Source organism: Strongylocentrotus purpuratus, unplaced genomic scaffold, assembly GCF_000002235.5.
Source record: "Strongylocentrotus purpuratus isolate Spur 01 unplaced genomic scaffold, Spur_5.0 spur5_contig_858, whole genome shotgun sequence".
NCBI classification, from domain to species: domain Eukaryota; kingdom Metazoa; phylum Echinodermata; class Echinoidea; order Camarodonta; family Strongylocentrotidae; genus Strongylocentrotus; species Strongylocentrotus purpuratus.
Genome location: NW_022145566.1, coordinates 1575271 through 1587922, shown reverse-complemented (window position 1 = coordinate 1587922; position 12652 = coordinate 1575271). Strand labels below are relative to the sequence as shown.

Here is a 12652-nt window from a genome sequence, read left to right as displayed (position 1 = left end):
ATTGAAATGTATAGCTGCAAGAAAAAGGCAATCGCTATCCTTAACAAGTCCTTTTATAATCACGACCCATTTTCTCTTTGTGATCCGATACGACAGCAAGGTGTTAAGGAAGCACGAGCTGATAAAGTAGACAACTCCCATTCCCGCGATTAAATATTCTGCCCGTACCAAGTTGTCATAATTTTCTTCTGGCTTAGCAGGACCTGGATGAATCGTCCAAAGATGGTGCAGAACTGGTGTATAGTTGCATTCATCACTGCACTTACACTTGGACATGCATCTGCAAATGGTAAGCGGGATTGTCTTATTTATGTATTTGGTCAATCGACTGCAGACACAATCATAATTACAGTCTATAAATGTAAGTAAGTGGACTAGAATGATAACTATACTGGTGATGTAGATTATCAGCTCTTTGTCCAGATTAAATCAAAAGGAAGCGAGAGATTTATCTTCGTTCCCCTTGATAATATGTTGATCAGCTTGTTGGTTATTAAGCGATACTATTAATCATAATGGTGATAACAATGAGTTTTTGTAAAGGGCTCATGACTGTCAAACTTACCACTCCCGCAGATTGACAATTATAACCCCGGCTTTCCAATTCCAAGCATACCAATTTGCTCTACCATGATTCAAATTATTGTAGGTAATCGGGACCAGGATCTTCAAATAGCTCCCAAGCATTATAAGCGTCCGTTTTATTAATCAAGGGTCAATTAATAATAAACTGGTCTCTTTTACGTTTAAAGAATGAATGTCTTCTTTTGATTTTACATCGTATAATGTGATTATCGTGAATTCATAAACTTAGTTCAGCAAATGTATAAATATTGACTTCATTGAAAAAATCCCGTGCCTTTGAATGCTTTTTTATATTATATTTAATAAAACAGAAATATTCCGCCATAACACTGACTCATCATCAATACATCTTGTAAATCATGAAATGTTGATATCGACTAATCCTGTTTCTTTCACGCTCCCATATAGGGTTTGAAAATGAGCTGAAACACCTGAAACCCCAAGCAAGTGCTTCAACGCAAACGTCTGCAGCGCAGGAAGTTATTAAGAGACTTCTTCCAACAAGATACCAGAATTTCAAAGTTGTTGTTAACCCAGCTCCCAGTGGTGATTACCTCGATACTTTTGAGGTATTCTGTTACTGTATTATCATTGCTTTTCAACCTTCCTTCGCAAAATCAGCTTATTATAGTCAAGGCTCTGTTAAGTATGTTAAGATTATCATGATTATTTCATCCCTATAATAGACAGCCACAAAAGTCATTTGTAATATCGAAAATATAATATCTTAACGCTTATCTGCCGTAGTTTACAGGAGGGATTAGACCGCTCTGCAAGGTCACTGGACAGGTGGTTATCTCATCAACTCAGCTCTCAGTTAACATAAGAAAAAGAGGATCATGGGGGACCAATGGTCACCGATTAGGCATTGTTTGTTATAGAGGGCGCAAGTAGCTACCAGTAGTGCACTGGGCCTTTAAAAGGTTGTACTAAAGAAATTATAAACATTGATGCGTTAATTGTTATATATACCCATGTTTGCTTTTTTTGTCGAGACAGAATTTATTGACCGTTTGCGTTTTATTTATATTTATCACCTTTCTCTCTCTCTCTCTTACAATCCTTATAATCAGTCTTGATCTTGAACGTGGTCATGGACTGATTGTGACAAATCTTTGGATCATGTTCTTAACAGATTTCTGCAGATGGGACCACTGTCAACGTGACTGGTACTACCGGAGTAGCTGCGGTATGGGGTGTCCAGCATTACCTGGTGCATTACTGTAACTGCCATATCTCGTGGAATGGGGACCAACTTTACCTACCTCCAGATGGGCAATGGCCTGTGATACATCCCCCGATAAAGGTTACCAGTCCAAATAGGTAAATGATAATTTTGGTTCGATTCTTATTAAACTCGGCTGCCTTACCAAAGGGCATGGGCCCATTGACTTGGTTTTCCAAGCCGGGACCTCCTGGTTGCGGGACCACTGCTCTAGGTGAAGATCCATCGCGCCTGCAATGCCTTTTTTTACGAGGCTTCATTTTACAATGGAGCATGTGAAGGCGAGAAGTCCATACGCCAATAAATTCAAGTTTGCATTCTTCATTTTGCCTTCACTTTCTGTACTATCGCATGGAGCGTCAATGTCTGCATCAGTCGCTAACGCAGTCCTACGTTAGGCGAAAGACCTCTCGTGTGCAACGAATAGCGTAATTAAAAATCGCGATCGGAATGATATATCAATCTCAACGGACATTAAGTGCTATATAATGTCGAGCTGATCGAATTCAACTATACTACAAGTGCTATATTGTAATAAAGCAGGTTACTCTACAATGATTCAATTAATTTAGGTACTAGTATAGCAAGGTCATTTACTTTAAATAACCATAGACAAACCCTTTCACAAGATTATGTTCTTGCTTGTAGATTTCGCTTCTACCAAAATGTCTGCACTGCCAGCTACACGTTTGCTTGGTGGGATTGGGAGCGTTGGGAGAGGCACATTGACTGGATGGCCCTGAGTGGTATCAACCTTCCACTAGCGTTCAACGGTCAGGAGGCTATCTGGCAGAAGGTCTACCTAAAGATGGGCTTGGAACAGGAGGACCTGGACAAACACTTTGGTGGACCAGCATTCCTGGCATGGTGCGTGTTTATATAGCACAGATGCTCCTATTTAACCTTCATATCCTTATAGAGCTTCCATGCAGGCCTCTTTCGCTGAGGTATAGGCGATGGTCACAAACACTGGCAAGAGAATTACGGATGCGAGGTGGAAAATAGTTTCTTTTGTTTGGAAGTTGTCGGAAAACATGAATATCAAAAGCGAGGGAAATATTTTTGAAAAGCATTCTGAACCAAAGAATGAAAGTAGAAAAGGAAAAATGCTTAAGCTGTTGATTATATGGTTTTGTGATATAATATAAGCCTGATATTAGCTATTGATTCTCCTCTTTATATCAGGGCTCGCATGGGTAACATTGATGGATGGGGCGGACCCCTACCCCAATCTTGGCACACCAATCAGCTGGCTCTCCAACACCAGATACTGAAGAGGATGAGGGACTTGGGAATGATACCTGTACTACCTGCCTTTGCTGGACATGTCCCAAAATCTTTTTCAAAGTAAGTTTAATTTTATTAAGTTTTCTCCTCTTCCTTAGGAATCAACCTCTTGAATTCTTCATTGTTGTCGTCATGGGGTATTCAATATAATTTCTATTTTAACCGATTTGTACCGATTACTCTACTGATTACTTTATTGTTTATGTTTGCCTTTTCTAGAGTTTTCCCAAATGCATCTATTTCAAATCTTGGTGATTGGGGACGTTTTGGTCCGGAATACTGTTGGTGCGTATACATTTCGTTATATATTATGTACTAGAGTAATAGATAAGCTGGACAGATCGAGAATTGTCATTTGACTAGTTGGCCACTGCTTCCTCTGATCTTAATAGAGGAAATGGACTTTGACAGGCCTTTGTGATAATTTCATATTACTTCAGATTATTTATACTGGAATAATCCTTACAAATATGCATGAACGGTAAATTATTTTTATAGACAGATGGTCAGACCACAACTCTGGTAAATGCAATGCTTGATTTAAGCTGAGAAGTAAATATTGCTGTTTCATACTTTGATAATTATGCGAATATCCTGGATTCCTGGTGCCTACCTCTTTTTCCTTTTTATTTATTTTTTCTTTTGGCAGCACATCTTTACTGGATCCCCAGGACCCAATGTTCAAGCAAGTCGGAAAGGCATTTGTTGATACTGTAAGTCAATGAGATCGGTAGACACTGTGAACCTCTATTTAGTCTTTTGTTGGAGAATAGCGATTTGTGAAAATTTGTGATGAGAGAAAATGGAATAGGAAAAATAGCGAGTAGCTTTAAGAAATGAGGAATATCACCATAATAGGAATTGGAAGAAATGAAAGTGAAAAACAACTAGATCTGATAACATAATAGTTTGTAATTAAGTAGACTATATACAATAATTCTTTGTCATTGTAAATTTGTATCTTTGTAAAATCTGTTGGTTGATTTTAGTCTTCCCTTCGAGCAAACTTCAACCTATATGATTTCTGTTTTGTTCCCATTTCCCTGTAGATGTCTGAGGAGTTTAATGGTACCGATCATATATACAGCGCAGACACCTTCAATGAGAACAAACCCAAATCAAGGTGACTACATCTTAACTATAACGCAAATCATAAATTTGCTACCATGATATGTTTTGGTAATATTGGATTAGAATTTAATGTTAGACGCTATTTATAAGGAATTTGCGGTATATCAATATCAGGATCTAGTGTTGTGACGGATTTGGGTACAGAAATATTTTATAAGAGACTGGCTTTGGTAATGTTTAACTCGTGGGATTTAATGGTATTTTAAAACAAGGTTGAAGTTGACATGAAATCAGTGTAACAGACAAGAACGGGAGAGCTTAGGAGAGAAATCTATATAGTATATATGTATAGAGAGAGAGAGAGAGAGAGAGAGAGAGAGAAGGGGATGGGGGCGATCGTGCTGATCACTAGAGCAAGGTTAATGAGGACAAACCTGCTGGGGTGCTGTGGTTTCTTCTGCTTTCTATGAGGCAGCCACAAATAAGTGTGTTCATATGACCAATCAATAACGACCGTCTGCCATAATTTTACATACACTTTAAACTTCCGAATCCATTCATCTTCTCTCCACACTAGAGACTCTGCTTACCTCTCAGCTGCCAGCAAGGGGGTTTATCAGGGTATCATCGAGGGGGATCCGAAAGGGGTGTGGCTCATGATGGGGTGGCTATTTCAGGACACAGGATTCTGGGGCCCCACCCAAATCAAGGCTCTCCTGCAAGGTGTTCCGATTGTAAGAATAGTTACACCCTTTAACCTTTAAAAAGGTTGACATTTCAACAAATATTGAACACTCTTTTTCCCAATGTAGAGATATTTGTCGATGCAGTTGAATTGTTATTAATGCAATCCCTCAGATAGTCTTATGGGTATTCGAAAACAATGTCAACATTTTATGTCATTTATTCATATGGCATTGGGTCACAGAGAATGATTATGGTTAAAACAAATATGCGACTTTGACCATGAACGGTTTATAAATGATTTTGGATGGGTCGAGTATGGATCTCTTCATGCAGGCTAAATTAAGAGTGCATTAAGGCATTTCCGGTGTTTCTGGTATTGTTGGAAAAGAAAAGTTATGTTTATATATTATGTCTGCGTATGCGTGCGTGTGTATGTGTGTGTTTGTCGAAATATGGTATAATCCATCGGTGTAACATTGATGCAAGAAAATGTATAAATTGATGTTACCATTGCTGCTGCTTTATGCAAATGGTAGCAAATAATGCGTTCAATATTTTTGTTTACTTTCAATATACACATTGTATATGAAGTATATGTCATTGTTTGGTGTTTTATGCTATATTTTTAACCAAATTTTGCTGAATTTGCAGGGTCGTATGATAGTCCTGGATCTCTATGCAGAGGCTCGTCCCTTCTACAAGACCACATACTCTTTCTACGGCCAGCCTTTCATATGGTGCATGCTCCACAACTTTGGAGGAAACACTGGGCTCTATGGCAAGCTGGATGCTGTTAACCAGGTATGCATATACGAGAATCTTGTGCCAGCATGTATACTAAGCCAATAATTTGAACAGCCATACCCCCACTTGTGTGATGTTCATCATAGATTACAAATCAAAAGTTCTGCCGTTCTAGCTTACTTTCAAGTGATGCGAAGCTCCCCTCGCCTAAATGAAATTGCGTTCTGCTCTGCATGTCTGTTAGAGTATTCTGTCGGTTCCACCCCTCCAAGAGATAAATGTCAGCCTACATACATAATAAATATTGATCTGGGTAAACGAACAATGTTTTGTGGATTGGACGAGGTTTCTCATTTTGGAAATTTGATAAAGTTAACCCGTTGACTACTGAATTCTCCAATTCACATAAGCTTCATGCAGGGACAACCCGGTCGCTGTAGGCATTGGGTCAATAAGGAAATATAATATCTTTACAATTATCAAATAACTAAATGCACATTTTCTCTTTGATTGTGTGGACAGGGCCCATTTGAAGCCAGAAATTATGCCAACAGCACTATGATTGGCATGGGAACGACACCAGAGGGCATTTTTCAAAATTACGTCATGTACAACTTCCTGACTGACATGACCTGGAGGTCGGGTAGCACCAACGTCTCGAAATGGTAAATTAACTCGCTTTTTATGTTAAACAGTGACATAGGTATGAAGACTTGCCCCTATCGAATGGCGTATGTCAAATGCACACGAGGCGTTATTTCCATTGTCTTATTACTTGCGTTAATCAAGCATGTAAGCTAACCCAGACGATGGGAATTCATCATATTGTTGCACTGTTCATTTTGCCATTCACTTCTTGCAAAAGATATCCCTTTCACTTGGATCGTCAAAGCTAGACCTCTCCAATCGCTGATGCAGCTAGTCCCACGTTAACGGTCTTAAAGGCAGGCTTTACTACTTCAGCCAGAAGGGATTAGACCACCGAGCGAACCAGCGAGGTCATTATGACAGGTGGCTATCTCATTAACTCAGCTCTCATTTAACATAAGAAAAAGAGGATCATGGGGACCAACAGGCACCGATTGGGGAAGTTTTCTATATAGAGGGAGCAACTAGCTACAAGTAGGACAGTGTGCCTTTAAAAGTAATCGAGAAAGGATGAAGGGGATATAAAAACAACATAACATAACACTCCCTTCACGTTGTGACCTTGTTTTCGATCTTTTGCAGTCTGTCCTTTCAGTATCAACCTGTTGCCCCTTAACGAATCCCTCCAATGGTGCAAACCGCTCTACGCCTCTGATGTGCTTCAGGAACTGGCTGGATCCTATATTTTATTTCTATTATTCCCTACACTTGCTGAAGATGGCGTTATCGACAAACTCATTTCGCCGGGGGTAGAAAGGCGGGGATTGCGTCATTTTCGGTTGTAAGAAGTAGGGGGAGATCGCGGTGGTGGAGATCATTAAAAATTAAATCGGCCAGATTCTGGACAACATGACTATCAGCGCTACATGGCTATATCATTATCATGAGCTACCTTAATGATTTTATCATAAAGGGGGCTTATTTATCAAGATGGAGAAAAAATGGAAACAAATAAGGGGGCTTATTCAATTTATTATTACGGATCTATTTCAAAAGGATTCCTTCTTCCATCCTGCAGGATTGAGCAGTACGCTGGCAGACGGTATTCCCATGACCCGAACAAGAGTGAGGAAGCTACCGAGGCCTGGGTTATCCTTAAAGAAACGGTTTACAACAACACGGGTACTTTACAAGATCATCAGTATGCTGTGCCTGTCAGGAGACCTTCAAATATAATGACATTACGGGTTGGATATTTTAAATAAGTTCTTTTTCTTTGCATAAATTATTATTAAATATTATCCTACAACCAAAAAATGTGATTGATACAAATAACGAAAGACGGGAACAGTGCAAAATGATTAAAAGACAAACAAAGCGACATTGTACACTGTTGTTCATAAGGTTTGACGATACATAATGCCCAATATGTTGTGTCATCAGAATTTTTTTTAATTCAATCATTCTTGAGCAAGAACAAAACAATATATTTGAACGAATTACATGTTGTGACATATCAGTATTATAAACATTGTTACATCATATGCATATGTCTCCATTTATCTATGAATACAACAAATTTATTACGTTTGATAAAAGGAACCCGCCCAACTTCATAAAAACGTTTAAGCATCTTCTTAAAAGAATTCAAAGATAGCCGTTCTATTCCCTTTTTGCATTTCGCCGAGAATAATAGAAAAATCTAGTTGCCAACCCTTGGATCCCAATAATAATATTGTTGCTTAATATTTTAAATTTAAAAATGAAGAGGAGACGGAAGGGGAAATGCTTTGACTAACCGCTCGATGAGAGTAAATAGAAAGTCATACACAATCTTTGTTTTGAAACTCTTTGTACTAAAGGAAAGGGAGCAAACGAAAACATAATTTACATTTACTTCAGTTATGAACCCTTTAACTCCTTCATTATATATCTTATGCTGCAGGTTTGGTATGATTACACCAAGGTTGCCAAGGCATGGGAATTTCTTCTCCAAGCATCGACTAAATTAGAAACAAGTCCTCTGTTCAGGTGAGCGCAGAAGAAACCGAAGCGTGAGGAGAACTTCCGTCTGTTTCGCGAACGCTAGTGCGCTGACCGTTAGTCAAGTCCATTCGTTTACGTGAAGTTGTCCAAAAGAAGTCGCAGATGGCGTTATCCAGTATTTGTCATGCTACATCCCCTTTAAATTAATGTAAAGCCTGAGTTATAACTGTCTTGTATAACATTGATGTCTTGAAATAACAACAATTAAAAATCATTAAACAAAATCAATTCTATTAACTTTTATTTTCATAATAATATTTTGTACACCTCCAAGGCTATACATGGGATGATAACGAAAACCATGACATAGCTATATGCCCCAATCCATTATATTAACGCATGACATACAGCCCCTCAAGAGATCAGACGGACCTTTACATTTCCTTACCTGCACACCCCAAAATTGCCCGTGCACCTTTAAGTAAGAATTTGAAATAAGAAACTTTAACCAGGTTTGATGTTTAAACACCATTGTAATCGTTTATTGGATATAGATATGATTTAGTAGACGTGACAAGAAATGTTCTGCAAGACCTGGCTTTTGACTTCTACCAGAAGCTTATGGTGTCCTTCCGTGACCGGAATGCCGGAGCTGTCGGGTAAGTAACTCTTAATACACGTGGTACATGCATGTAAACTAATTTTGCAAGAAATGTATCATGTATAAATAATTTAATTATGAGACGAGATATTTCACGTAGACTCCTTTTTATTTCTCATCGGGTGTTTACAAGAGAATTTTAGGCACAGTATTTTACAGAATCTTTTTGTGTTTTTTCCTTTAAAAAAGCATCACACAACGGGCGATTAAAATATGGTTACCAGGGTTACTGAGTTGTTATTACGTCATAACCTATATATTGGTGGACGTGTCACCCTATTTGATGTCACTCTTCTTTGTACCCATTTCTTTTTTATAGAGGTAATGGCACTCTACTATGCAACCTGATTCTTGATATGGATAACATTACCTCCTCTCATGAGGACTGGTTGCTAGGTACATGGCTGGAAGATGCTAAGTCCTTAGCAACCAATGATGACGTAAGTCCTTCGATACGATTCTGATGATCTCATGGCGAAAGCAGAATACGTTTTACGTTGTAATTTCAATTGCGCTTTTTATGTGTATTTAAAGGAGAATTAAACAAAGTAAATTATCACAATATTTTTACTAGATTAGAGGCCTATATGCAGTATATTGTTTGACAAAAGTACTTTTAAATAATTGTTAAATAGTGTTTATTGAGTGACATTATCCATCATGATATGATATATTCATTAACTTTTATGATTATTAAACTATTTTGGCTGTACTCAATACCGTTGTCTATTGTTTCTACCTCAGGAAGAATCATTGTATGAATACAATGCAAAAAATCAAATCACCATCTGGGGGCCTAAAGAAGAAGTAAGTGGTCACATGATTATATTTCATAATTTGATGATTAGCGTTAATGACATAATCACATGGGTGAATCCCGTGTAGTCGACCTATACATATTGCATTACAATAATTTAACATCTACATGTATATTTTTATGTTATTTTTCAAGAAACGTACATTCACAAAAGTACTACATTACAGCATGTATAATATTTGGTAAATTCAATAGAAGTCAATGAGTGAAAGTAGTAAGACACACATATTATTATTCCTTTTTTCTTTGATGATTGACATTGTGTTTTAGTGCAGTTTTTATTTCCTCTTTTTCATTCTGCCCCAAACAGATTCTAGACTATGCAAATAAGCAATGGGGAGGACTACTTCGGACGTAAGTGTGATATATATTTGATGATTTGAATAAAGCCATACGAGTCATCCGTTGACACGTGAGATACGATCTCAAACGTCTGACCATTTTCAAATTGTGAACTGTAACGAAAAAGAAGAACTTTAACCAGTGAAATTAAACAGCGCATGATGCCATGTTCACATTGATATGCACTAAAGTTCGGTCATGTTCATTGTGAAATTCGTATTTTCATGTCATTGCGATTTAATCACTACAGTTGGATGCGTATGGAATCCCATTTTTACTGACAATTAGTATAAACAGTAGAAATGTTTTCAATAGAAAATAACTATACTTTTGACACCCTTTTTTCCTTCACATTTAGTCTAATTACATAACAAACACTTTGTAAAACATTGTTTCGTTGACATTCTTTACGTGAGTAAAAAATTCCAACATGGGACATAATTATTGGCTAATCTTTATTACAATCTATTAAGAGAGGCAATGTAATTTTGAATTCGAAATCACGAAAACAAAACAAAAGACAAAAACTCTTTTGTATTTCAGGTATTATCATCGTCGGTGGCAACTCTATGTGCAGTACCTTGAGGAATGCATACAAAGTCATCAGCCTTATGACCAAAACACGTTCAACGTGAGATCTTTTGTTGCGGAGAGCGAGTGGACCCACAGCAAAGAAAAATTTCCAACCGAACCCGTTGGTAAGCGCATTTTGCAGTTGGAAAACTTTTCTGCTGGCTTGAATTTCTTAAAAAAATTCTAAGAAGGTAATAACTTTTACTACCATGATTTTAATAGTTTTCGGGCAATTGCTAGTATGCTACATATCTGATTTAACAAAATGATTGATTTTGTAGTTTGCATTTGAAAAACGTACATGTACTACAAAGAGCATGTAATCAACTCGACAAAACCTCACCCAGTTCACTATTGTGAATTTGTGACATCATCTCGTGAAGATATGCACTTACAAAACCATTTATTAGTAAAGCCTCTGTAAATTGTATTGGTGTTCTTTTTGGTGAATTTATAACACATCACTTTTAGCTCAAACAGTATTCAATCATTATTTCTTCGTACTTAACCTTTTGAATATTCATCATTTTGATTCTCTCGCAGGGGATACGATGGCTATATCCAAAGCCCTCTACGTCAAGTATGAGCCCTTCATTAAGGAGGCTCGAACATTTAGTAGGGCTGAGAAGAGGATGGAGAATGGAGGGAAGCTGAGTGCCACCCAAGAGAGGTTACCTTACTCTTACATGTACCACGGAGGCAGAGAGAGGCAGTAGGGATTTTAAAGGGAATTCCGACCCCAATAGGAAACTACTCTCAAAGAATCCCCCCCCCCCCCAAATCAGAGAAGCAAATTGGTGACGGTTTGATGGAAATCGGATAAAAAGAAGAAACTTGTGAATTTTCGAAAGTTTTCAGACGTATGGGCACTTCAAATTGGCTCAATCGGTATAGTGTCACTATGACGAAGTGCCGGAAAACTTTCCCATTTGATCCACCAAACAAAATGACCAAAATGTATGACTCGGCAGTGTCTTTTCTTTTTAGAGAACCTTTTATATTATGCTATCCTTAATATATTTTGAGTAGTGTCCCGAGGGGGAAGGCAATTAGGAGAAAAACTTAAATTTATGATATTTTTGTGTACGACAAGCGGGAGAGTTATCCGCGTCTACATCACAATCTAATAACCAAATTGCCGATTTGAGATTCACATATCTTTAGTGATCTCATATATCAAACACTTTCTTATTACTGGTCTGATTAATTTCAAACTTTCGCCATTCCCTTTTTCTTATTTTTCCGCTTTTATACGAATGAACTTATTTCAAAGATTGGATTGCCCTTTAAGATTATCTCGTCATTAAGCCATCCTAATTGCTTATTATCGACCCGATTACAACAATCATGTTGTAATGATTAATTTGGCTACGCTTGACAAAAAGCAGATGAAGCAATAGAGGGACAGAGACCAATAAAAGCTGCAGAAAGAGGTAGAAAGAGAGAGAAGGGAAATATTGAGAGGACGCTGTAGTTGTATAAAGGGATATTGTAAACATACTGTAACTCACTTTTTAAATTATGTTGAATAAATATTAAATCGATCCACTCACTCTTATTGCACAACGGGCTTTGAATATTAAACCGGTTAGTGCCGTATGGGGAGGTCGAAAACAAGGTTGGGAAAAAAAGTATCAAATACTCAAAAGCTAAGGGATGCGTGAGCATTGTTTACATTCTCTGCTCTGTCTAATGAGATTATCATCTGATATCACACGCCATCTCGTGCTGCATAGTAAATAACTTCATCAGTCGTTATGAGACTGAGCAATCGTCGTGCATCTAAGAAAGGGAAGCGCAGAACTGCGATCAATGAGAAAGTCACTGATATTTATATTTCCAATAACGGGCTGAAAAAAGCGTGATATGAGAAAGTAAAGAATTCACAATACATCATTATTGAGCTAAAATGTATCCAGATTTATGACGTTTATTCAAACAAAAGTAATAATACCTTGGATATTCAATAATCAAAGAGATAATAAATTGGCTGACACTTTGTCAGGAAGTATAGGATAACCAGTAGATATTTATAGAATATTGGATGGCTTTGAGTGTGGTGCAAGAATATATTGCTCGAGCTATG

The 12652-nt window shown here is 37.6% G+C and overlaps 1 protein-coding gene across 1 annotated transcript; it reads left to right on the top strand.

The window, feature by feature from the left end:
• Nucleotides 1–203: 203 nt before the first annotated feature.
• LOC115929153 (alpha-N-acetylglucosaminidase-like) lies at nt 204–11341 on the top strand. The gene is made up of 19 exons (XM_030997509.1): nt 204–289; nt 994–1154; nt 1721–1908; nt 2459–2677; nt 2996–3157; nt 3317–3382; nt 3747–3810; nt 4147–4220; nt 4746–4902; nt 5507–5656; nt 6122–6264; nt 7266–7434; nt 8133–8218; nt 8728–8832; nt 9154–9274; nt 9579–9641; nt 9962–10005; nt 10537–10691; nt 11110–11341. The coding sequence occupies exons 1-19, from the start codon at nt 208–210 to the stop codon at nt 11280–11282; spliced, it is 2382 nt and encodes a 793-aa protein (XP_030853369.1). The 5' UTR covers nt 204–207; the 3' UTR covers nt 11283–11341.
• The last annotated feature ends 1311 nt before the right edge of the window (nt 11342–12652 follow it).

Coding starts and splice junctions, on each gene's coding strand:
- LOC115929153 (XM_030997509.1), top strand. CDS start 208: ATGAATCGTCCAAAGATGGTGCAGAACTGGTGTATAGTTGCATTCATC. Junction 1,909..2,458: donor AAGGTTACCAGTCCAAATAG/GTAAATGATAAT, acceptor TCTTGCTTGTAG/ATTTCGCTTCTACCAAAATG. Junction 8,219..8,727: donor GAAACAAGTCCTCTGTTCAG/GTGAGCGCAGAA, acceptor TATTGGATATAG/ATATGATTTAGTAGACGTGA.